At 37.5% G+C, this 27133-nt stretch overlaps 2 protein-coding genes across 2 annotated transcripts in view; one reads left to right on the top strand and one right to left on the bottom strand.

The window, feature by feature from the left end:
• Positions 1-8495, bottom strand: part of LOC139712548 (phosphatidylinositol-3,5-bisphosphate 3-phosphatase MTMR8-like) — a 28682-nt gene extending 20187 nt beyond the window's left edge. The window contains 1 exon segment of the mRNA XM_071624362.1: positions 8030-8495. Within this exon segment, the coding sequence (XP_071480463.1) occupies positions 8030-8089 (60 nt within the window). The 5' untranslated portion in view covers positions 8090-8495.
• Positions 8496-14855: 6360 nt separating this feature from the next.
• On the top strand, positions 14856-26801 carry LOC139712531 (cyclin-dependent kinase-like 5; the record flags this gene model as incomplete). The annotated part of the gene is made up of 10 exons (XM_071624345.1): positions 14856-15127; positions 16571-16605; positions 17714-17759; positions 18755-18836; positions 20875-20929; positions 21725-21780; positions 23649-23713; positions 24186-24245; positions 25748-25838; positions 26612-26801. Coding segments are annotated over exons 1-10 (717 nt in total), but the record flags the coding sequence as incomplete, so codon positions are not given.
• Between the last annotated feature and the right edge of the window lie 332 nt (positions 26802-27133).

Raw genomic sequence — 27133 nt, 5'->3', positions numbered from 1 at the left:
CCACAATGAGTTGCATACACATGTACAAATTGTACAGTTGTAAAATGTAGTGTACAATGTAATATGCTTAGATCTCAAGTTTTCATTACATTTGATATCTACAAATGATGTACATTGTACAGTGCACATTGTATTTGTACACTGTAATAGTATGAAGGATCCTGTGAGGGTATCCACTGAGGGTACTGTAAAACGAGAAATGTTCGAATGCATTTTAATTTCGCGAATTTCGCGAGCGCCAAGATTCGCGAAATTTCTTATCTACACTATATGCATAGAACGCAAGAGGCAATTCGCGAAAATTTCTTGCCACGAAAAAGGCCGTCGGCTCCAATTCGCGAAAATTTCGTGCCGCGAAAATATAATGTTTTACAGTATCCACGGTGTAACAAGTTGGCTATGAATGAGTCCAACATTTGGAACATATAATATGAGTACCGGTATCTATACTTCCCTCCCAACTACTGTACATGTTCATATACATGTATGTACCTGCAGTGAAGGCATTTTCATTGCAGCAATGCCCACACTTAAAAGTGACTGAGTACAAATTTCTACATCAAATACGGTACTCATTTTTTTTTTTCGCCTTCTACTGACACTCCATACAGTAAGTTGATTTTTCTTGACCAGTAGTTTGCAATGATAAGGTTCAAACCATAAATTTTAACATCTAAATGTCATTAATATACAGATTACAAAGAAAAAGTTTAAACCACTACTAGGTTTGTGTCATAAATTTGTCAAAAGAAAGTACAATGTAATTCTATGAAAGTGATTACATTTAATGTAATCACTTTGTCATCTTTTCTACAATATTCACATCGCAGTTTGCTACAACACATATATGCAAATGATTATAATCCTGATTTGACAAGCACTATCATACAAAATACTCAATCCCTCAACATGTGAAACCTTGCGTCTGATAATGCAGAAATACCCTGCAAAATCACCTTCCTAGTGGGCTCGGTGGGTTGGTTTAAGAGTCTGGTCAGACATGTCAGCTGAGACGAGTAAATGGCAATCTCATCTTCATGCTGTATTACGAGATCACTGTGACTCCTTTTTGGCCTCACACTTTTCACATCATGTTACTCTATACCATGGTACCCTACCTATCAAACAGTCTGGGCTTTGCATCTACATGCACTGTACAGCCATGCTTTGTTTTTGTTTTTGTTTTTTGTTTTTTCAAGAGACATGGACTTGTGAGAAGGGGACTGAACCATCTGCTGTGGCTTTAATTGTTTTTACATGTGATGTTCATCTGCAAAATAAATATCTTTCTTCCCTTTTCTTAAAAGAACCCCAACAACATACAATGCATTATGATGACGAACTTTTCATCATCTCAGTCCAACAGATGAATAATGAATTTGGCTTTCCTACAATGCACCACAATGTGTAGTCCTCCCTGCCATGATGTACAAATCACTATACCGCGCGTAAGAAATCACTGCAGTTGCTGGGGCAACAAAGATACATGCGCGCTGTAAACATGAATATTGATTAGTTTCTCAGCAGGCTCGAACCCCTGGCACGTGTTTTGGCCAATAAGAGACATTCTAAAATAGGTTTCTTTGCATAAATTATTTTTCTGAGTCCCAGTAAGGATCTCTGTGATTGGCTAAAATTATTCTACAGCTCCTGGCCAAGCCTGAGGTCTTAGGACGCCCTCTTTTGGTCATAAATAATAAAAACCACGTTTTTTGTGGGAGGTGACGGGGATGGGTTAACCTGACCTATACACTTGTACATTGTACAAGTATACAACACAATTTTTCTTTTTCTTTTTCAGTATACCACTATACATTATGAAATCATTCAAATTTCAACAGGACATCAGGCCAAAGGCCAGTAAGCCCTTTTGACACCTGGGCCCTGTTTTATGAAGAGTTAAAATTGATTATAAAGTTGATTTCTATGATATAAGTCTATGGCAGACTGTGTGTTAAGGAAACTTAAAATCAATTTATCTTTTGATAAAACAGGGCCTTGGAGTTACTGGTCATCTGCCTTCTTGTCTTTCATCATTATATTTTTTTCTTTGAGACAATCTCACCGCAATATCATAATCATGTCAAAATGCCACCTTCACAAATTTTTGTTTTGGTTGTCTACTTGAAAGTTTACAAGTACCAATTACATACATGTACCCTGTAACATGCATAGCAATTAGGCTGCAATGCATAATGGGAATGCCTTGCATGATAGAGCAGCCCCCAATGCACAAACCCACTTACATGGTTTTTTGTAGCTACCATAACATCCACACATAGCAGACAATGAGACAATTTTCAAATCATGATCTATTTTCTGCTAAATTACCATGTATCAAGTTGGATGGGAATAAGTAAAAATATTCTCCAAGTACTCCAGTATACATCATGTACAGGTCTGGGGATGGTGTACATACAAAACTGAAAGTGGCTGCAATATCTCCTGGAATTTAATTGTTACATTTAATTGATTCCATGCTATGGGTCAGCCACTAATGGTTGATCTTACTAGATAAAAATTGGTATCAATGAAGACAAGTAGAGATATAAATGTCAGAATTGCATTAATTGCATCATGCACTTCTAGTATATGAATATGGCAAATCATATTACAGTATCACAAACCTCTCTTTCTCTCATATTACACTACCTTGCAATCTTGTAACCTTACATGTACTACTGTTGTGGATACTTTCTGGTTTGTTTAGTGAACTACTGTAGGTGTAAACACCTTACATCTAGCGAGTCTAAATTTTTGTGAATCGGGACTTCCCGACGATTTCGCGAGTGGTTAAATTCATGATCGTGGAGTACTGAACTGAACGGAGAAATGTGATACCAATACACTAGTACATCACATTTATATCAAGATCAGAGTTAATTTTTTTCGTGTGTCTTTCATTTCGCCAATGGCACAGACTGACTCGCAAAATTCGTGAAAATAAAAACCTTACAAAATATTTCGCGCATACAGTATTAACCACAGCATTCTACACACAAAAAAAAAAATGTATTCCTCTGGTTCATCTGTAAAACCTTGGTCTAAACATCATACAGTGTAATCTAATGTTCAGTACAGGATGGACTGTTGTACTTAAAAGTTGGGTGCATATCAAGAGGGATTCACATTATGCAAAGGGGTTGAAGCAGACAGTGACAGTTTCAGTATTGTTTTTCTGTAGTGCTGTCAGGTTTAATAGCATTTAAACATGTTTACACAATTATTACTTGACTTGCAATGTTCTTTAATGTAATGGCCTATTCGTCACTCAGAGAAGGTATATATTCAAGTGGTCATAGAAGCCATTTGAAGCAAAACCAGACCTGTGCCAACCATCCCCCCCCCCACAAAAAAAAGAACTTTCAGAGTTCTTGTTTCACAATGCTATATATAACAGTGCTTGTTCACAAAAGTTAGGCTTCCCTCTATGACATTTGTAAATTGATTTTTAGCTCCCAGTTACTCTAAAAGTACTGTGATGTGTCACATAATATCAGATCACTACATTGGAACTTCAGTTTCAGATTATGCAGGCAGAGTAGATCTACACTATGCCACGATCACAAAGGGTAAGTTTTTTGAGCTACGACACGAAAGTAGATATCGACAGCGACACTTTCCAATACTCAATTTCATTTTAAATTTATGAAAATATGTGAGGGGAAAATAAAGCTACCCTGATAATCAATATGAATGTTATTTTGGACTTTTGGTGCAATTTGGTCATGAGGAATTTGAGATATGGATACGAAAGTACATTAGGTACAAAATCGCTTCCACTTTAACTTCATATATATAGCACAACTCATAAAAGTACTCGGCTGCGGAGATATCAATAATTTTATTAGCTCATGTCAAGTGGTTTAGGAAATCAGTGTTTCAAGAAAACCGCCTTCAAATGTTCTCCTTCTGATGCTATCATGATCAATGGAGGCAAGACAGTTTCCACCTCAGCGTGCTCCTACAGTAGCAACCTCCACGATGTTCATTCAAGCTTAGCGCCAGCGGCCTACGCATGACCAATCAGTAACTAGGATGCCACGCAATGACCAATAGGATCACTCCCTCGTTGCTGCGGCGGAGTTTTGCTGCAGTGCTAAATCCGAATCTTCAGACAGGTTTCTGATCCATTGAAAGTCAGAAAATCATGGCCCAGAAAAAACGCTAATGTCTTGCCTTGTCTTTGATCATTTAGCTTCGAAATTTCGATGATAGACGATACGTTAGACTACAAAATTAAGGTAAAAACAGAAATCTGATTGTTTTGACCGAGTTTGATGATCTGACTTCACAGTTGATTTTCTCGGTTCAAACGTCAGGGACTTTGTGATCCCTTTGTTGTGGCGGGTCACATGATAGATCTTGACCTCTATTTAGAGGCTGTACAAAATGTACTCTGCAAATTATCGTGTAGACTCTAACCAAAAGTCAGTAAAATGTGTATGTGTAGACAGATTACGTGTAGATCTAACGCAATCCGCCCATAACTTGACCACAAAGCCGTCCAAAATTATCCAGCTACTACGTAGAAGCCTACATGTAGGTCTACCGGTATTGACCGATTCTGTGACGCGCTATGTGTATTTTTGGCATGGGCAGCGCCATTACGCGGTGTCTCAGCCGACCCCCCCTCCCCACTCCCCACCCCTCTCCCTACATTAGCACGCGCGCGAAATGAAAAACTGATGCATGGTTGCTTTTAATAGCCAATAAGCGTCTCGTACTGAGTGCGCGAATGCTTGCTTAGTGCGCAGTAAACATGTTGCCCCCCGTGGGGTGGGGGAGAGGAGGGGGGGTCGGCTGGGACACCGCAAAATAAACTAATGGCTGCGCCCAGTGCCACAAATTGTCTGCTGCCCTCAACGAACCCGAATCGGTCAATAATGCTTGTGCACATGGTTGAACCTTGGCACAGGAGGTTGAATCTTGGTGCAGGTGCCAATATATTCTACACGGCATAAGGTCTATAAACCATCCAGCTCAAGAGCTCAGTCTTGGCAGGGAGGTGGCACCTCCATTGTCTTGGCACCAAAGCCGAAGGCAGTTGTGGAAGAGATTACACGCATAGCCTACAATGTAGATCCACAAGGCTTCTTTTAAAATCACTCAATTTCATTTTTACCTGGCCTCTGCATACATGTACTCTCATAGAAGTGACTTTACAGCAATAGTCAACATAAGCATTTGCCTTGTTTTACCAACATTTGCATACATGATGAAGGATGAGCATACTCGTGTCACAAGTGATACATGTATACCAAATGTGTTTTGTGTTCTCTCAGTACCGAAGTTACAGGTAAACTCTGCCTAACAGATAAACTCAGCCCCTTGTAATGAGGGTGCCATGGGCCAAGTTTACCAGCAACGGCGCTAAGTCGAGTTTACCACCGTACATAGAACTAGAAGTAAAATGTACTACTTGAAGTGCATGACGTTATTATATAGTAAATATGAAGAGTTAAAGCCCAAACAAAGTTCTGGTACGCCTGCAAAAGTTGTCAAATTTCACTCCCAAATGTAAACGTATGCTTAGGAAATGTGCAGGATAACGATGTTATAACAAGATATTCGATGGGTAACGACAAAAATGCGAAATATTAACCAAAAAGGTTCAGTCTCAGTACCCGAACGGGGTCAGGCTAAACTCCGACTCGGGTATAACTCGGCCTCGCTTTAATGGCGGGCTGAGTTGTACTGGTTGTCCCTCTGGATTGTACAGTGTTGTACTATGGGAGCGGCCTTTATAAACTAGCGCTTCGCGTTCTGGCTACTTGCAGTAATGGTCCGAGTTGTTACAACACACTCATCAAAAAACCTCTTTGGTGCGCATGCAAAATCAGTGTGCGCCTATCAAGCACCTCTAAAAACAATCAAAGACGCTTGATAAACAACAACAAAAACTTCAAAGACAGCGTGTCTCAGCAACTGAGGTGATGTGCGTATAGGCTTGACGACCGCGCGCTGTCCATTTGTTTTGTACAGGATTAGCACGCACTTTCCTGTCTGTTCAGTTAGGCCTCATTTGGTATTATAGAGTAGAATATGGCAATCACGAACTGCCTGTAAATTGTCTGAAATAGGGTCGAGTTTTCCCTGAGACCGAGTTAGTCTGGATCCTTCTGGAATAAAAGTCGGTTTTCCGACTTTTATTATTTTTCTCAAAATACTCCAAAACGACTCATCATCCCGGCAAATCGCGTCAGCCATGTAAGTTTCTTTGATGTAGACTCTTTCGATATATTGCAAGCAAATATGAAATGGTGCTAGACGGGTTCTCACCTTACCAAAAACAAAACTATGTTTTCACTTTAACACAGGACCTAATTCGTGCATGGTTTGGAAAAGTTGCGCTAACTCTGCATTTTTGATGGTTAAATTCTGGATTTTAGATGGATTTTTGGAGTTGACTCAGGCACTTTCCTGTCGTGAACGACTGTGCAAGTAGTAGTATGGTAGGTGTGCAACACACTGACCGGGTCTATAACGACCGACCGCGTATTATAATGGCATTGCGCGTACAGAAAGAAAATGTACGCATGGGACTACACGCAACGGTGTTCGATTCTTCACTGGGCTACGCTACCGAGTAAAATGTGGCGAAAACAACTAGTATTCCCTCTAAATTACCGAAATTTAGCAAAATCGAATAAGGTTTTAACCGTGTAACTACATATAACTAGGCCTACCTTTGCTGACTCGTTGTTAGATGTAGAGTATCCTTCCGTAATAAATTTGACGATTTTGACCGCAAAATTGTCACCGCCGCTTGTACGATCGTGCACACACGTTACGCATACACGTACACATGACATAAACATTTTGTCGCCCGCTACGACCGTACGAGTTGATGCAGGAGAAACGAGAAATGAATGTGAAAAAACAAACCGACTCATCTAATTTATTTCAATTACGATGAAAAGTTTCCTAATGAAACTCAAGTCAAATTCATCAAACAGTCCTTCAAAAGTAATATTGAAGGATTCAAAATATATTCAAATATTATTGGGGAAAAAATGACGGCTAGAAAAAAACAGCGGCCTGTCGAAAAAACGCATTTAAGTGCCCTTTATACGTATTGTCAGGGTGGTCGGCTGAAATGAGCAGGGCAACTGAGTGCGGAAAAAATGACACCCCACGCGTTCGAAGCCGCCATCTAAAAACGCGTACCTCAGATCGCATTTTCAGTGTGCGCTTGTGAATCCGGAGTATTTTCTCCACACGTGAGTAAATTTTCAGGCAAATTGTGAGATTTTTCATGTTTCTATTGATAGAAAAACGTTAGGTGTCCGGTATAATGAACACCCAACCACGTAGGCCTACACAGGTTCTACAGTAGAACCTCAGTGCCACTGGACTACACATGACTCCTTATAAGGGGTGCCCCGGGGGTTACTTATAAAGGGGACGGGGTTACTTATAAGGGGGACAGGTTACTTATAAGGAGGGGCCCCCCTTGTGAGTGGGTTTCCCGAACTGACATTGCCCGTCGATGCCGATGGTATTTTGCAGAACTCCAAATAGGGATGTTCTAGATGTCTACTCTAAATCATCTGAATATCCCTCGTACAGTTCTATTCACCTTGGCCTGCAGACTCGGTGAAACAAAACAGCACTGGGGATAATTCATACAAATTACAATAAAATTTAATGGCCATTTCATTTGTCGTTCTACAATACAATCCAGATCACCTGCCAGTAGAAAAAGAGTGTGATTACATTTACAGTGATGATGAGCATGAGCATTATTACCCCATTGGTATAAAAATAGAAAACTAGAACTCTATTATCAATCAACAATGAATTAGAGTTCTAAACTAGCTAGCACATTATTAACTACTAGTCTAGTATGTTACAGCAGCAGGACAATTGATTGTGTCGCGAACCATTCAGGGGCTAGCATGTCTTGTAGGGCATCACACACAAGCTTCAGAATCAGAGAATCACACACAGGCCGGCACAGCCTATTCCTAGCTACACGTGACATGGTGACACCATAGGAAATCAGTCTCCACATTGCTAAGCATACCTTTGGAGTAGTAATGTATTCCATAACGGAATTAGTTCGATTGCTCCTCCTTCTCGGCATTAGCTCAACAACATGAGAAGTCGTATGCTTTCTTTCCTGTCCCGCCGCCGGTCATGTACAGACGATGGGGTAATGAATCACTCGCACACTCAGTCGTAGGTCGGACTCACAAGCTTGATGCTCTAGCTGCTGCCTGTCCTGCTGACGATCTCAGTCCGTGCACTGTGCAGCTGTACCGGTACCAGCGAGACGTTGTCAGCAAGATTCCCAGACGGATCCTGATCAGACCACTAATTGACATGAGTTGTCAAAAGAATCCGAAAAAACAAACAGTACAAAAAGCCGACCTCTTACTTTCTCGGAATCTGTGCATATCACCTGTCCCGAATAGTCCAATTATGCGAATATTTGGATCCTATCCACCATTATACAGCACACATATAAACTCGTATCCTCCGTCGCGCGACTCGCTCGACCTCTCCGCGATATACTGTATCGTGTATACTTGTACATTCACGCTGCTGTACTGTGTACGCGCATAGTGTACTGTACGCTCGCGCGCGAACCCATGATCGATCATCCCTCTTCTAATGTGCACGCGTTTCCACGTACGCCTCTCACCTGACGCGTACGCTTGTAGAAACAAAAACAGATGAAGAAAAGAACAAAACCCCCTCAAAACAGAGAGGGGGACCTCCCTGCCCAAAAGAAGGGCATTTCTCACCAGTACACGCCCACCAGTTCAGCAGTGCATCCAGAATTATCTTTCCCTTCCATAACCATTCCCCCAGATACATGTACCTTTATTCTGCACTATAGTGCCTGTATACCCCATCCAGGGCAGTTGTAACTAAATAGGCCTATAATGTCTCATTGCCAGTCAAAATTCCATTTCAAGCTCATTGTTTCTCACTTTACTGTCTGTTATAGGAAATAATATTACCATGACGAAATAACGTCATGATATCACCTTCTTCTTCTTTTGTTGACTTCCTCCAGTCCTGGAGAACTGCGTTATCTTCGCAGAAACACTGATTGTCATATAATAGGTCCTAATAATGTGGTCAGGGTTCAAGCCAGAGACAACAGACAAGAATCAACACAGTCGCCAAAACAAAGTGAGCAAAGAGCAGGATCAAGGGAGAGATGAGGAAGACAAAATCAAAGCAACAAATCAAGCAGCAGGTATGAAGAGTTTACAATGTCAGTGATATGAGCGAATCACATGCACATCAGCAAGGAAGCGAAAGGAGTTGATGTGGAGAAATGCAGATTCTTCCTGAGAAATATTGGGGTCACTTGTTCCGATGACTATTACTATAGGCTGGCATCATCACCCAGCAGTTCTAATCCTGGAAAGAGTTATACACAGACCATTGTATATATATTTCCTAAATATCATTCATTGATTTAAGCCTACTTGTCCCTAACCAATTTGGTTTTAGATAAAAACACTCTGCCTCGTTATTGAATAAGGTGACAGAATATGTTTTGAAACACAAAGAACATATGGCTGGAGATTTTATGGATTTATGAAAGGCATATATTTTTGATACAATCGATCATGACATTTTGATCAGAGTATACTGATGAGACATGGTGTCCGTGGTATAGCTTTATCTTGGGTTAATTATTTTATCCAACAGAAAACAAAGTGTAACATTTCACTCTTCAGAATCCTTTAAATCTAATATTTATATGTGGTATCCCTCAAGGATCCATATCGGGTCCCTTGCTTTATAAAAACAAAACTTTCTAACAGTTTAAATTCACCTTCTCGTCTTAGTCTTATACTCTTTGCAGACGGTACAAACGTTTTTGGTTTTTTTTTTTTAAATTCCCACAAAATATTTGTAACTCTTATCATCACACATAAGCATTGATAAGCTAGATTCTGAGATATATAAAGTGTGCTGGTATAGTGATAAGTTATCCTTAATATTTCAAAAACAAATTTTGTAAGATTTAAGTTGAATAACCTTCACATGTCGATTATATTGATTACAGTAACTACGGTGTTGACGAACAGGCAATTTTTGAAAAGAGATCTACTAAATTCTTAGGCTTTGCTATAATTGATTCGAATTTGTCTTGGAATGATCACAGAAACAATGCTCATGCTTTGTTTTCTAGTGGCATCGGAATTATACCACCTGCATGAGAAACTTGATTTCTCCGAAGTCTTTGTCTATTCTTTGTAGTTCCCTTTTCATGATATCACGTGCTGTAACATTGTGCTATTATAGGAAATTGTGCTTCAACTAAAAACTAACTCAATATATTTCTTTTGAAAAAAATGAGTATAGTGCGGTTGAGTATATACGATCTCCCGGGTGATGTTCGTTATTCAGAAGGTTCGTTATTCCGAAGGTTCGTTAATCTGAAACACAGAAATTCCCTATACCTGGAGGTTCGTTAATCCGAAAAAGAAAAAGGGTTCGTTTATCCGAAGATTTGTGGCGTTATTCCAAAGGTTCGTTATTCTGAAGGTTCGTTAATCCGAAAAATAGGGTTCGCTATTCCGAAGGCTCGTTTATTCGAAAATGAAAAAGGGTTCGTTATTCCGAAAGTTCGTTAATCCGAAAATGAAATAGGGTTCGCTATTCCCAAGGTTCGTTGATCCGAAGTAAAATAGGGTCCGTAACGAACCTTCGGAATAACGAGCTTTGCTTCATTTTCTGATTAACGAACCTTCGGAATAACGAACCTTATTTCGGATTAATGTGTATACCTTCGGAATAACAAACCTCATCACATTTTCGGATTAACGAATCTTCGGAATAACCAATCTTCGGAATAACGAACCTTCGGAATAACGAATCTTCGGAATAACGAACCTTCGGACTAAAGAACGAGCTGTAACCCGATCTCCCAATTTCCCTCTGACCCACAGTTTTCTCAAATAAATACATTTGAAACTACTAATATTCGCACTTTTCAAACTGCAATTTTTATGCATGAATACACGTTCGATCAACTTCCCTCGGTGTTCAATGACTCTTTTAATCCCTAATTCCAATACGCTCAACAAGCTAGCTTTTTAGTAGCTTCCTTCATAATTATTTCTGAAGCATTCATTCACAAATTCCAAACTTCATAGATCGACCACTGTTATATTTTATGTATTTGCAATACGTCTCCTAGTCGGATATCATGTATTCATTTAATTTTGTTATATTTGATGTATTTTTTTCATCGAGAAATATGAAAATAGATTGAAAAAATTGAAATTGAAATTGAAATATTCATTGTTATATATCCAACTCGCCGTTCATCTGATGATTATCATCTTGAAAACCCCAAGAATTGTCTTAGCGCAAAAATCTTTCAAACATCGTGGCCCCGATGTCTGGAATCTTTCACCCGACAGTAAAAAAAACAAAACAAAAAAACACTGTCGATTCATTTACTTATATCTAAAAACAACTTCGGGGCATGATATCAAAATCAATATTTAATATGTCTGATTATCAGAGCATGTTGTTAACGTATTATCTTTCATCTATTGCTTCTTATTCATTCACTTCTATGATTCAGTTATAATGGACAAAGGGTCACGAGCTGAATGTACACAATTCTATGTATGGACATTATAAACGACGCATTCATTATTATACACACACAACTCATCGTCACATAAACTTTCCACATTTTTGCACAATGCACCGTTGAACTTTTTTGTCTTCATATCCTCTTTATCCCCTCTCCACTCAGTGATGGTGACTCGAGTATCCCCCTAATTTGTCATATTGTTTATACCAGCAGACAACTATAATTTCTGAGGCCATTATCTCGTCAAGCGTTTGCTTATACATATCATAATGATCATCTTCTCTATTTCTGTTTATGTCTTTCTTTTGAACAGAAGGTCGTGTGATTCTTAGTTTTGCATATATGCATAAAAGAACACCTGCTTCGTTCTGTATTATCGATGTCGTTATATTATATAATCACTTCTCTCTTTCATTTTCATTTTATTTTCATTCCTATAGCACGGCACGTAGGCACTGCTTTGAACAGTCCGGCGACTGTTCTTCCGCTTGTCCGTGTGGATGATGTAGCAGAAATGAAAACATAGAATCTACAGCTATAGATTCAAACAGTATTGCGCTCAAAGCCACTTTGTTCAGGTGACTTTGCAGTTTATGTATGAAAAAAAAAGAAATGAAGCGATAAAATAAAAATCAACCAATCAATTAAACAATTAATTAAACAGTCCACCCACCCATCCATCCATCTATCCATCCATCCATCAATCAATCAATCAATCAATCAATCAATCAATCAATCAATCAATCAACCAATCAATTAATATATCAATCAATCAATCAATCAATCAATCAATCAATCAATCAATCAATCAATCAATCAATCAATCATTCAGTCAATAAGTCAATCAGTCAATCAATCAATCAACCAAAAAGAAAAATCATGTGGTTTCCAAGCAAGAAAGCGAGAGTAACATGATGGACGCAACGTGCACTATACTGCTATAAAGTGCACTGCTGTGGTGGAACATGACTAAGTATAGGCCCCTAAAGAACAGAGAAACGTGTCTTAAGAAATAGGGTAGGCACGTAAAAATAGATAACAAAAACACAGACAAACAAGACAGAGTTTAAGGGGGAGAGACTGAAAAAAAAGAAATACTGAATTAAACTGCATTTTGGTTAGTTCCATTTTCACTCGTATAAATGACAATCATGCTATAAAATTATAGTAATTACATTGAATATTTTTTTCAGTCTCCTTTCTCTTCCTCCCCTCCCCCTTCCTTCTCTGTCCATCCCTCTCCCGTAGTCCTCCCCCCCCCCCCACTCTCTCTTCTCTCTTTCTCTGCACAAACACAGTAAACACAGATGAGGAACAAGCAGCGCGCATAATCACAAAAATTATACATGAAAAAAAAAAAGTTTCAATATCCATCCACGAATTACCATAAAATCGTGCATATTAACAATACAATTTGGATCATCATAATCTAGACATATATATTAATGTATAGGGTATAACTACTTATACCTCGGCTGATGAATAGTTATGATGATGATTGACTGAATGTATTAATGACTGTTTTAAAAACACTGATTAATTCCTATCAGTGGGCCCACTACCAATTTTTCAGTGACTCTTATGTTTCACTTGCTGCACAGTTTTAATTTGTTTAGCAGTATTGCAGCTGGGCCCTGTTTTATGAAGAGTTAAGATTGATTATAAAGTTGATTTCAACTGTAAGTCTATGACAATTTGTGTGGATTTAAAAAAAAAAAATCGATTTTAAATTTCCTTACCACACTGGTTGCCATAGACTTACAGTTGAAATCAACTTTATAATCAATAAAACTCTTCATAAAACAGGGCAGCTGTATTACTAGTACATGTACCCAAACAAAGATTTTCCCCAATAGGCCTACGGAGGAGAAAAATTTTCTTTGTACCCAAAACCCGTCATTTTGCTCAGCTGCTGTTTCGGAGTGTTTTGCATTAGCGCCATCTTCCGGCAGCTTTGTATCGGAGAGTCGTGCGATACATGTACTAACATTGCAGCGCAGTGTATCAAAATTCGGTTGCGAATATCGTACTCGCGATAATTGGTTGGCAAGGGGAAATGTGTAAACTATTTCACACTTCGAGAGCGTTCTGCTGGAGTTGGATACGCTACCTTCTACACTAATTTGGTGACTTGGTCCAAGTGATTGAAGTGAAGAAGCAACACCCTTGTTTTGTTGACTTTGAGGGAATACTTATGTTATGGATCCGTGCCATTTTCGGAATTATAAGGGACTTCGGCGCTCACTATCCTGCGATCTTGAATGGGGTCTTGAGACTTGATTCTTGGCACTCGATTGTGCACTCGACTCTTCCGGCAGTCCAGTGCAGTGGCAGTGCAGTGGAGTGGGTGAATGAACAGCGCGAAATACACCATCGGAATACCGTGGAAATCAAGACATTAACCAGTCAAACAGTGGAAAGGAAGATCGAAGGAGCCTCAATTACACTACCCATACTGATTTCTTAAAAACGACAGAAACCTCTGTTTGAAAGTGCATCGGGTCTTTGGATGAATCCCTCAGTCCCGACCCTGTGGCTGTGCTGTGGAATCATGGAGATTGCTACAGTATACTACTGAGCCGATGAAGTAGGACCTAGAGATCTAAGTTAGTTAGGGTTGTCTAGACTCAGTGTTGTGTTTGAGATGTTTACTTGGGAGAATTTCTAATCTTACTTGTGATTGTCTAGAGTTTTAACCGTTTTTATAGACCCTAGTTCACCTTGAATTTAGAACATTCATGAGATCAGTGATAATGTTTTCATTTAGATTTATAGATTCTAACAATTATTGTCTAGGCCTAAATAAGTTCTATAACTTCTAACGTTACACAAAACATGTTCGAGGAGAGAGGTTGTACAAGGTTACTCAATATAAATAGTAACTGGCAAAACTGGTCACTCATAGAATCTTAACGTTACAATTATTGTTAATGTTAATTTTCTACTGTAGGCAGTAATAAGTATCAACAATTTAGCTTGCAGAGAAGATGGTAGACCCTACACTTCTGCATAGTATCTGATGTGACACAGCTGCGTACCCCTCTTCTAACGTTTAGAAGCCTGTTGTTGGCATTGGCCACAAACACTGACATTGACTCCAATTTAGATGCCTAGTGGAGGGAAGAAGAATGGCATGTTGAACAACTGAAAATTGTCAACGATGAATGAGAATTCAGCTGTGTGGAAAGAAAAAATGGTGATAACTAGCTCCAACTTCAAGTCAAACATCAGTAGTCTTCTGCACAATGGCAAAAGGAGGAACGCTATCACATTTTTAATCAACTAGCTAACTTTGATGAATTTAAGAGATCTATATGCACAGAGCTTGGCTAGGTCTAATCCCTTGAAAGACCCATAAAGTATCCCAAACTTCAGTGTTTGGGAACTGTTCAGCCAAACAATTTTCCAATGAAGGCAGAAGTGAAAAGGATGACAACTACCCGCGACAAAATGTCCAACTTAGGATTTTGTGCTGGAAACTTCGACTAGTTGCCATTCAGCAAAGCAAGATGAACAAGTATGAAGTTCTCGGGATAGTTGGTGAAGGTAATGTATTTTGACATTTTAAGTCAAATTGACTACGGGTACCTCTTGATGTATGGTAGATATAAAAGATAATTTTATGTTTGCTTTCTCTTGCTAACTGAGATACTTGGTAATGTTTCTTAAAGCTACAAGTGTAACAGCATTCATGAATGTCTTGCTGATATGTAATTTCATGATATGAGAATGATATCTGTATGAAATGAAACAAACTTCACGTTTGTGCTTTATTGCTTTATATACACGTGTACATATCATGTATATTGAATATCTATTTTCCATCAAACTTTGTATCTGATAATACATTTTTAAAATCTAAAATGTAAAGCAGTGAGGCCATACCCTCTTTACATTTACCAGGTTTCTCACACATCCTGTCATATTACGTAATCTATTCAGATGTCTGTGTGAACTTGCTTGGATCGAGCATGGTATTCTGTAGATTTAAATCGGATTTCAGATTTGTTTTTTCTCAAGTCTCCACACATTTTGCTTTTTTCATGTATTCAAATCAGCTGAAAATTTTGATTTCTGTTGTTTTTTTCAACTAACCTCATTATCATCCCTGTTGGATATTGTATACAGAGTGTATCATCTGTGTTTATTAATTTTGACATGATGCTCAAAGCAACTGAGTGAGAAAAGTTAAATCTGTGTTCATCAATGGCATTACAGTCAAGCGCCTTGTGGATGCAGAAGTTCTTATTAATACAAATATGTGTTTCCATTAGATGATCTCAGCACTGTGGTGGGGTTTCTTGGGCAAATGCTTTTAAAAAATTTGTTTAGTTCAGCTGTATTTTCTGTCCAACTTAATTCAGTCTGTTTCTGTAGTGATCTTATTGATTGCTCAATGTGAATATCTAAATCTTATTCATATTGGTGACATTGCACCCATGTAGGAATACTTTTTAAAACAATTTTTTAAACATAAAAAAAAATTGCATGCTGAGGCTTTTAAATACATAATTTCCCGAAAACCATGACTGGAACATGACATTACCAACATTTAATTTTGCAAACCCGAAGGTAGATCATCAACTTACTTGGAATGTGTGTACAGTAGTACTCCTTAACTGTATGTCCACACAATAATGTTGGGCAATTGAAGAGACTGGTCCAATAGAGAGCTGTACTTTCTGTAACACTTGCTGCAAATTCAGCAGAGTGGTTTACAAAGAGTATGATACCAAACATTCAAGTCAAGTGAAGAGATGCTCCAAATCATACATACATTCAATTTCATCGACATTTTAAATGGTAGCTTTGCTGCAAGGGAATGGAGATGCTGAGCCTAGCCTCAATGTTCAGAATATAGGCTTGGACAGTGAGTTGATAATGCTGCTGATTTGAGTGAAAAGTGTATCATGACTTTAATTAGTTCAGGACTGTTTGATACTTCTTACATAACGTTTATTGCTCGGTGACACACTTCTTACATTGCAGGTGCCTATGGGGTGGTGATGAAGTGCAGACATAAGGTAAGAATATTCCCTTAGAATTAAATGCTTTAATTCTATGCGATAGTTCCTCACATTTTTGTATACCTGTTTTCCTTGTGTCAGAAATACTGGTATGATTGCACTTTACAATGTGCTGACCCCATTGCTTTTACTAATGTTATGATGAGACACAACACTATCAAAAATATGTGATATCCATGAATAAAATTAAACAAACCACTATCATCTTTGGAATTACAGAGTTAATGTTGAATGTGGTTCTATTGATAGCAATTATGATCAGATTTAGTATGTCTTCAATAAATGGTCAATAAATGGAAATTTCTTCACTACCAAAAACTACTGGATTACAATGTTTGTTGGGTTCTAAGCTTTGATGATTTCATCCCTTTTCTGCCTCAAGTGGCAGAAATCGGCTGCCCCCAAAAGTCAGAAATTTTGTAGCAATGTATTTTTGTTTTGTTGTTATTATCTCTTGTAAACTTTAGTTTTAAATTTTGTGTGTTGCAAATCAGGATACATGGTGTCAAAATTCTGAAAAATGATTTGGAGAGTTTCAGGTACATGTAGTCTTGATGAAACATGTATTTTACAAAGCTCTGTATGACCTCATCCTCAAAAGGGCCATCACAAATATTAGGCTACACAACAAGTACAGTGTATGGCTATGAGTGAAATGTCAAGGGTTGTTTTTTTTTCCAAAAAAAAAAAAAAAATCAACTCGAAAGTTTCCAAAGGGACTTGGAAAAGTATGAGTACTTGATTCCCCCCCCCCCCCCAAAAAAAAAAAGAAAAAAAGGAAAAAAAAAAAAAAAATCAGCTAGGAAGTTGCCTAAGAAATTTGGAAATATATGAGTATTAGTACTTGATGAAATAACTGATATTTGATCATGGAATATCCATAATTCATTCAAACAATGTTTTACAATGTAGTGAGTCTTTTGAGAATGTCTCCCTTAGAACATTTTTTTTTTTTTTAATATGAACTTTGACATAATTTTATAAAAACTAGTACCATGTAACTAATACCATATACAGTAAGATTGGCGTGTCATGGGATACAGCTAATCAGATGTCAGTTGTCAAGTCCAAATCAACTCATTTCTGTGGCATTTTCTTTTTCCAGGAATCCAGAGATGTTGTTGCAATCAAGAAATTTAAGGACAGTGAAGGTATGTCATGTTTATTGTACAGGACTTTTCAATTAACTAGTTTCAGAGTGCTCAATTGATTTGTACTGTTTCTGACTAGAAGTCCTGAGGAAAAGCTTGTACCTTATTTCTAAGTAACTTTCATCTCTGCATTCACTTTGCATTACTGAAGTTTCATGCATGCTTCTGACTGAAGAAAATGACCATGATTGGTGCATTGTATTGTACAGTGCACTCCCATCATAATGAACACGTTTTTAACAAAATTCCGGTTACAAAGAAGTAAAGATTCAGGGAGATGTTTCATCAACGTTTGTCAGCGCTGACTGTCACCATAGTAACAGTCAGTGACCAGAGCATCTCATCCAATCAAAACCAAGGATTTTGTTGAAATTGTCAGCGCTTACAACTTGTCAGCGCTGACAAATGTTGATGAAACACCCCCCAGGCTGCAACATTACCCACTCTGTATTTTATTGTTTATTTTGTTCGGTTATAGCGAAAGAAAACTGCCGGTCCCAAGGACTTCTTTATAACTGGAGTCCACTGTAACACTGATGTGCAGGAGTGATGAATGCTTGCAAGCTTTTGATATCATTAAACTATTTTGGAAGAGCAAACTCACTTCATCAGTTTATTTCATGGTAGAATGATACAGCTCATTTCCGGAGTCCTACACTGTATATCAGTAGTATTGATGTAAAACAGCTGTACATGTAGCTATAGTAAGAGTAGGGTTGTAAGAACCTTTGCTAGATGTCAATTCTATTCAAGTGTTTTGTATAGTAAAAAATATTTTTAATTGAAAACAATCAGTTTTATTATAAACTTGTTATCCTGACTGTAAAGAAGGGTTTGAAATGATGTGAAATCAGTTGTGAGAAGATTAAGATGAGTGAACTGATGTGGAGCAATCAAATGCTGTTATTTATTGTTTTGTTAGAGCTGCATATTGTTTTCATCAAACAGGGGAGGTCACATGTTTCAATCATTGCTCTCTTATTGTATCTGTGCAGATAATGAAGATGTGAGGCGAACGATCCTACGAGAACTGAAGCTCCTTCGACAGCTCAAGCAAGAAAACATTGTTGAATTGAAGTACGTGTAAGCTTTACTGCATAGTCCCTTGTTCGTGTCCGGTGTAGTGCAGGTCAATCTCCATGTTTGAGTATCAGAAGTTGCATTGTCTTCGGGTTGTGGGGCATGAAAAATGTGTGTGAGGGGTTGTTTTTAGTCTGAATACCATGGCTATGAGAACTGAGTGTGTTATGTATTACAACTGGTATGGTTACCATATCTTTAATGGAGACAATGGATACAGTGTGATTAGTGAACAATTGGGGTATAAGGGCTACACAGCTACTGCTTGAAGATCTGTGCAGCTGTACTTCATTTTTATAATGAATATAGTCACTTGTGTTTTTGTGTTTTTTGATTCAGACATTGCTATAAATACATTTGTAGTTCTCCCATATAAAAAGATCATGTAACTTATTTCTCCTAAAAAAATGCCTTTAATTATATATTGTATGTGTGTCAGGAATCAATTTCACAATGCCCGAGTGTCACTTTTATAATTTGCCAGAATTACTAATGTGTAGCAAGGAAGACTGCTTTTCCTTTATAAAATGTGGTGTCCAATCATTCCAGCAAAGTTGTGTCAAGAATATGTCTAGATACCACAAATTTTAATGATTACTGGTATGAAGCAAAATTTACTTTATAAAGGGTGTGTACAGTTCTGGTTGAGGTGAGGATTTAGCTTTTAACGTGTTGCGAGATATTCAGAAACCACTCTGAGATGTCAAAGAGCATGCAATTCTAAGGGGTATCAAAAGTTTATTTGATGAAAATCGGTTTTGAAATGGCTGAGATATCCCAAAACAAGGTGAAACAAAGAGATCCTAATAAAAGGCGTGGCCTGTCGCCTTTTATCATTATCCCTTTTTTTTATATCTCAGCCATTTGAAAACCGATTTTCATCAAATAAACGTTGAATCCTTCTTAAAATTACATGCTCTTTCATATTTCATAAGAGGTTTCTCCTTATCTCACGTAGGAATGTTAATTTGTTTAAACCTGAATCCCCACCTCAACCAGTACTGTGTACCTTTATATCTCCAAAGTTTAATGTAACATTGTGTACCGTTCATTGGTACAAATTGAATTTGTGCTTATGACCTACGTTGCATAATTTACTATTTACAACAACAACAAAAAAGAAATTGTGCTTGTACTATTGCATTTTGAGTTTGTTTGATGCAATCAAAGATAAAAGGAAAAAGAAATAATTAAGCATTCAGAACAATTTAACTTCTTGCTTTCAATAGATTTTCTCATTTTGTACCCATAAATATACATTACTTTATTCAATAAATAAACATTTATCTTGTGTTCATTATAAAACTTTAAAAACTAGGAAAAGACAATACACTTTGTTCATAATCTTCCTGATATTGTCCATTTGTAAAGGCATGCTCAGTTTAGCCTATTGATAGTTAATATTATTATCATTTAGAGATTTTAGAGATTTTACTGACTCTTCCAACCCCATTCCCGGGTATGAGAGTACAACACATGTATGTAGTCATTACAATAACAAAGAATACATGTTTGTGATATATTACAATGATGTATATAAAATAGTCTATACCTACTAAACATATATACAGTGATATACAAATTGGCAAGCAAGGTTAACTAATCATAATGATGATGATTAACATTAGTTGACCTCAAGCATTAGCACTTTATTTTTCTGATTATGTATGAACACTGTATCTGTTATACATTAATGGACATACACCATGGTAGTGTACACTGTCAGAATTCAATGATACAAGAATTGTAGCTTCAGAAATCATTCAGATTAATGTTAATTGTCCAAAACAGAGACATACCAAGGTCTTGTAGTATGTGTGGTAACTCTTTGGACATAATGTATGTGTACATTCCTAAAAAAGCATGTTTGTGAACAACACTGTCCCTTCCTCTCTTTGGATGTTGCCTAGGCCCCAAGCAGCATGTGCTCTTTGTCTGTCTATCCCGTGTTTGCCTGGATACATGTATGTTTTCCTGCTGTTTTCTAATTCTCATCACTTTCACTATTAATCACATTTTATACCCACGCACACAGAGAGGCCTTCAGACGGCGAGGGAAGCTCTATCTAGTCTTTGAGTATGTTGAGAAGGTGAGCCAGAGCAATTTGATATTCTTCAAAACATCTGCTGCCTGCTTCCCCCGCAGCTTTATGAAAGGATCTTTTCCCCCCAAGATTTATGGTTTCGACACCAGGCCAGAACCGAGCCTTGGGGCTGTTTGGGTATCACATGTCAATATCCATCATGCTGTTGGGATCTGCTTGCGCGCTTTGTAGAGCACACCTCGTTAATAACCAGTTTGCTTCTACTGGGAGACTTTGCCATGAAACTTGCATGTTGTGGAAAAGCTTTCATTTAATAATTGAGATAGTTGTGCGACTCAGTTGTTGTGCTACTAAGCATAGCCTAATGTCCATTTCTTGTAGTATTGTAGGCGGGATTTTGGTTGTGTTGTACTGAGGAGCATGCTTTGTTACTGCACTTGATTTGATGATGTTCCATACAGTAGTGTGTGAGTGGCAGCATACGCATCTTCCACAAAGATCTGATTTTTTATTGCAGACATTTGATTATCAAGGAAATTGAGCAAACATAATCGATATCTATTTTTCTGTTTGTGTTTGTGTGTGTGTGTGTGTTTATTTCTCATTTACTAAGTACTTTAATAAAATTTGAAACACATTGATCCAGATGATTACATTAAGTTTGGGATCTCGAATATCGCAAGAGAATTCACGCATGACTATCGTCAGAAATCAGTTTTCATATTCCTAACCAGGTTTTATGCAACAAAATTCATGTTATCCACACCTTTTCCTTGATTTAGACACTATTTCTGTCACCTCTTTATCACTTGTGTGTACTTACGTTTGATTTTCTTCCAGAATATGTTGGAGCTGTTGGAGGAGATGCCTAAAGGTGTGCCTCCCGAGAAAGTTAGGTAAGAGATTTGCACAAATATCTCCTGAATATTTCTGGGTGTCTGGACAGCAACAGTGTGTGTGTGGGGACATACTATTACTGTAATGTCTCGATTTCAAAGAGTTGAACAGAACGATGATACAGTGCTCCCCCATTATAGCATACACAGTTACAACAAAATTTCTTTACAACAGAGTACAAATTCAGATCCCAAAATTATTGTCTATATACAATGTACCTTTATGTACTTGTTCAGCTATAGTAAAATTTCAATATAATGGTCAATATAATAGTCTTGTGCGAGGACTTTGTTATGATGGGATACGCCTGTAGTAGGCAATGCAGTTGTACATTGTACTTGTATCCGCATAAATGGGCACCAGTCAATGAGGTACATGTATGCTTGCTAATTGGTAGGATTTGCATACCACTTCTGATAAATGTGATCTTTTTTTTTTCCACCTCTTTTTGGTGCTGTGGTTATTTATATTTAAATCAATCTGCTCTCAAAGAGCCTATGCAATTATGCAGATGATACTGCATCTTGTAATAGAAGTACCGTAGTCACTCGTTTCCGATATTTTAACATTGGACCAGGAGTAGTGCATAGATTTCTAAGAAATCAGTGTAGAGTCTATACAACAACAACAAGAACAAAAAAAAAGAAGATTTGTGTAGCAGAGTGTTGTCTTGCATACCTGTGTAGGAAGTTGTGATGAAAAGTCTATCATGTATATTTTTGGAGGCCATATGTGTAGGAGATGCAAATCCTAAACACTTGAGTTTTCCCAGGAGGGATGATTTAAGTTTTTGTACTGGCAACAATGAAAAGAACAAGCTTGGAGTACATCGTGGTGGAGAATCAAATAGGCTGATCCACGTTGTATGGACTGAGATACTGCTTATTTTCTCACATAGTATTACATTGTAGGTTGTGAAGAATATAGAGTCCCTCCTGATTGTGGCAGTTTAGAAAGGCCTCAATGGTTATTTCTAATGATTGTTGTTATGTTATATCATAGAGACATTTTTAACCATTTTATGATATATGTAATTAAAGGACAAGTTTACCATCATAGACATGTGGGTTGAGTAAATGCAGCAATAATAGTAGAAGACATCAGTGAGAGTTTGAGGAAAATCGGACAATTCTTTCAAAAGTTATGAATTTTTGAAGTTTCTGCTAAGTCACGGCTTCATGAAAAGACTATAAATATAGCTTGTGATGTCACATGAGTACAAGACATAAAGAAAGAATAAAGAAAAATCAACATATTTCCATTTTTCTCGCATAACAAAAGAACACTCGACTTCTCTCTTTCAGAAGGCAGGGGGAATAATATAACCATTTAAAACATACATCAGTAATAAGTCAAAGAAATCTGCACTTTATTAAAAAAGTAAAGTTTTGTGAAATTCCCTTTATATTTTCCTTACGGTATATTGTTGTATGCATGTGACATCATACACTGTAGTAGTCTTCTCATCCAGCAGTGTCTGCACAGACACTTAAAAAATTCATAACTTTTGAACGGATTGTCCGATTTTCCTCAAACTTTCACTGATATGTTCTACTAATATTGCTGCATTATCTGAATCCTTGTGAATATGAAGGTGGACTTGTCCTTTAATGACAACAATCTTGAAGCTGATGCAGCTATTATTTTACCAGCACCTTTCCCAGATGTGAATGCACTGATTTGCCAATGTAGAATGTTTTTGTAATGGAAAGATTGTGACATAATGAGATGTAATAATTGCCATTTGTTTGAAAAAACAAATCCCATTCCACTGTTGGGTATGTTTCATGCATTTAACATAAATAAAAATGTACGAAATAACATTGATTTGTTTGATCTTCCTTTTTTTTTTGTTCTGACCTTGTAGGAGCTACATTTATCAGTTGATCAAGGCTATTCACTGGTGCCACAGGAACGATGTCATACACAGAGGTAATAACAGAAATAGGAAGCACTTTCAGCTTGATTGCTCTTCACTGCCAGCAGAGAAGGCAAAGCGTTAATGTTTTCATTTTAGATGTAAGCTACGTAGCGTAAAGAAAGCAAAATTAACTGGATCGTTCAAGATAGGATGTTAATGTTCATAAGATGTTGAGTACAATGCAAGAATCAGTTTCCCCAGTGTATATGTAGTTAACATTCAACAGTATATTTTGAGTAGGAAGAAAGTGAAGTGACACTTCATGACTGAAGTACAGTGTCGCGATTTAAGCGTACCAATACACTGTATGTGTCATAAGTAATGTACAAATTTGAGAGGCAGACATGATGAAATTGTAAATTAGTAGACAGAAGTCGGCTAGAACTTCCACACAGCATCATGTGGCCACACACTTGTGCATGAATATACTCCTCTTTCTCTTCCTTGGTCTTTCTCTCACTCTCTTGCTCTCTTTCCCCGCAGACATCAAACCTGAGAACCTCCTGATCAGTTCTAATGACACCCTCAAGCTGTGTGATTTTGGTAAGTGGTGAACCTTTTCCGTGTTTGTTACATGAAGTATAGGCAAACATGTGAGCTCAACTCCCTCTTGGGATTGTGTGTGGAGGTATAAGTAGTGTGATAGTGTCTCACTACCATATCAGCACCATGCTTCTTACAGTGGAAAGGTCTTGACACCACAAGGGCTGGATTTATTACTTACCATAATTGTGTGCAGCTCAGTCTAGTTCCATTGTATTTGCCAAATTAATGTGAATCTGAGTTTGGCATCTTCAAGGATGAGATGCAAAACTACATGTGAAGGAAAACCAACGTGCCAACAACACAAGAACACGAGCAACAAAATAGTGCCACTGATTCAGTTTGATTTTTTTGTGAGATGTGCTGAATCTTGACAGTGGCAACTGAAAATCTCCAGTGTGCTGATGATCAAAATGATGATGGTGATGATGATGATGATGATGATAATAAAGTAATAATGTTGATTTTGATTTTTTAAAATGATGTTAATGATAACTATCATCGATATCGTGTTCTTCATGATACTTCTACTACTACTACTACTACTACTACTACTACTACTACTACTACTACTACTACTACTACTAACAGTGATGATGATAATAACAACAATAACTTGAATGACAAAATAATATCGTCGCTGGGGTGACAAGACCTTGTATCTGCAATTTTGGTGAAAGTGACTTTTTTGGATTAATGGTCAAATAATCGATTAAGTGATGTCCTGTCCAAATCCTAAGTGTCTTAACCCAAAAATGAAGCCACCACGGCATTTCCAATGAAAGGCCATCCCATTCGCTGTGTACATGGTGCTTTGGCCGCCATGTTTTTTGGCTCCCCTGAACATTTGACATTTTGTAGATACGAGGTCTTGTTGCCCCAGCGACGATATGTTATAAAAAATCTCTACTTGAAATCCTGTATGAGCGAGCAGTCTGATGCAACAAATGAATCATCATGACGCATGAATTGAACTCTGTCTTTACCCGGCTTCTCTGCGATCACATGACCATATGTAAACCTCCAGATGATTTTTGTTTTATGGTAGTTATGCGCCAGCCCTTAAAACAAATATTGTCTGATAAAGTGATAAGTGATAAGCCACAAGGGGCAAAATACATTGTACAACTGACAAGGACGTTGATAATAGTAAATCAATATGTGCTTTCATAACATTATCAGCACTTTGATCAAGAATGAACCTGAAGAGTACCCACCGTGATATTGTGGCGTGCAAAAATTCAGAGAATTTGTAATTACTGCATATAATGTTTCACTACAAAGTCTGGACATTGAGAAACATACTTCTTAGTTGTAGTTTTACCCTTCCTTTCTTTTAAGATGGTTGCTATATTAAACTTTGAACCCCCCCCCAAAAAAAAAACAACAACAAACAAACAAACAAACCAGATGGCTGAATTGCCATGCCATTCATACTAGTGAAGTCTCTGATTCTATGTATCATGTTCACTGCTCATTCATACTATTACTTTCTTTTTCAGGATTTGCAAGAAATCTTGATGGAAACAGTTCAGCCAATTACACGGACTATGTTGCAACAAGATGGTACAGATCACCAGAGCTTCTATTGGGGTAAGCTAAAAGAGTTGTCTGTAAGCTAGAAGATAAGACCCTTTAGATGTACGTGTGCCACAAACAATATCTATTTGATTTATTATGATTTTTTTTTTTTGGTATGATTTTTTTTTTTTAATGTTGCAAAAGAGCATCCAATCTTTAGACCACTCAACCTGCACTCAAAATTTTCTTTTTCTTTTCTTTCTTTCTTTTTTGAGTAGTCATGTACTTCAATAGACAGGTATTTGTAATTTTCTGTAGGCAGTTCATAAATTTGTGTTTGTCTTTTCCTTGCTTCTTTTTTTTTTGTTCCTTGCTTCTTCTTTTTTTTTTTGGGGGGGGGGGGGGGGGGCAGAGAGGAGGATGAAAAATCGCATTTATGTTTCCAATAGAAATTTAGTTTCCAGGCAGAATAATTTTACACTGAAAGTCCATCCTGTTCTGAGTTTTTCATAGGAATTGCATTCATTTTCTTTCTCTCTGGTACGGCTTACACTTCTAACACAATCTAGTCCAATATAGTACAGTCTATTTCAAGACCATTTGTATCTTTTTTTAAAAAGATAAGTACAGTCTTTTGTAACAGTGATGAATCTGTATGCAGCAGTATATTTTTGATATTATTATCATAAACAATTTCCTTTCACCATGCTAGTAAGACTTGAAAGGGGGTCTTAAAATAAGGGGGAGGGGGGAATAAAATGTACAAGAGAAGAATGTGTGCTGAAAATTTTATCATGCTTTTGACTGTAAGTTCCATGTGTTATTTAACATTCCCGACATTCCAGGTGTGCATATGGCAAGGCAGTGGATGTATGGGCCATAGGTTGCATTCTTGGAGAGCTCAGTGATGGTAATGCTGTCTTTCCGGGAGAGAGTGAGATCGATCAGCTGTTCATGATCCAGAAGGTGCTAGGTCCTCTACCCCATTACCAAATGGCCGTCTTTGACAGCAGTCCCCGTTTTTCAGGACTGAAGGTGCGTTTCTAGAAATCTTCATTTTTTTTCCCTCTATATTTATATATTTTTCTGGCATCGCTAATTGCTGGAAGTTGTAAGACAAAGAGTAAAATGCCCAAATGATGTCATCACAGTGGTACGAATGTCTTCATCCAAGTGTTATTTTCTTGATATTATACAGAACTGAGTTTTCTTCCCATTGAGAGATACCATTTGTAAACAGTAAACATTTTTGTTTTCCTACTCTGATTTTGCCCTTTGCAAGATCAGGTGAACTGTCATCCAAGGTTATTTTAATAACTTCTACAGTTGTATGTTGTAAAGTACAATTATATGATATTCTGTACATT

Source organism: Diadema antillarum, unplaced genomic scaffold, assembly GCF_040938485.1.
Source record: "Diadema antillarum isolate AM-2024a unplaced genomic scaffold, OU_Dant_1.0 seq00001817_RagTag, whole genome shotgun sequence".
Classification (NCBI taxonomy): domain Eukaryota; kingdom Metazoa; phylum Echinodermata; class Echinoidea; order Diadematoida; family Diadematidae; genus Diadema; species Diadema antillarum.
Note: the sequence above shows the minus strand (reverse complement) of the source record. Positions and strands in the feature narration are given on the sequence as shown.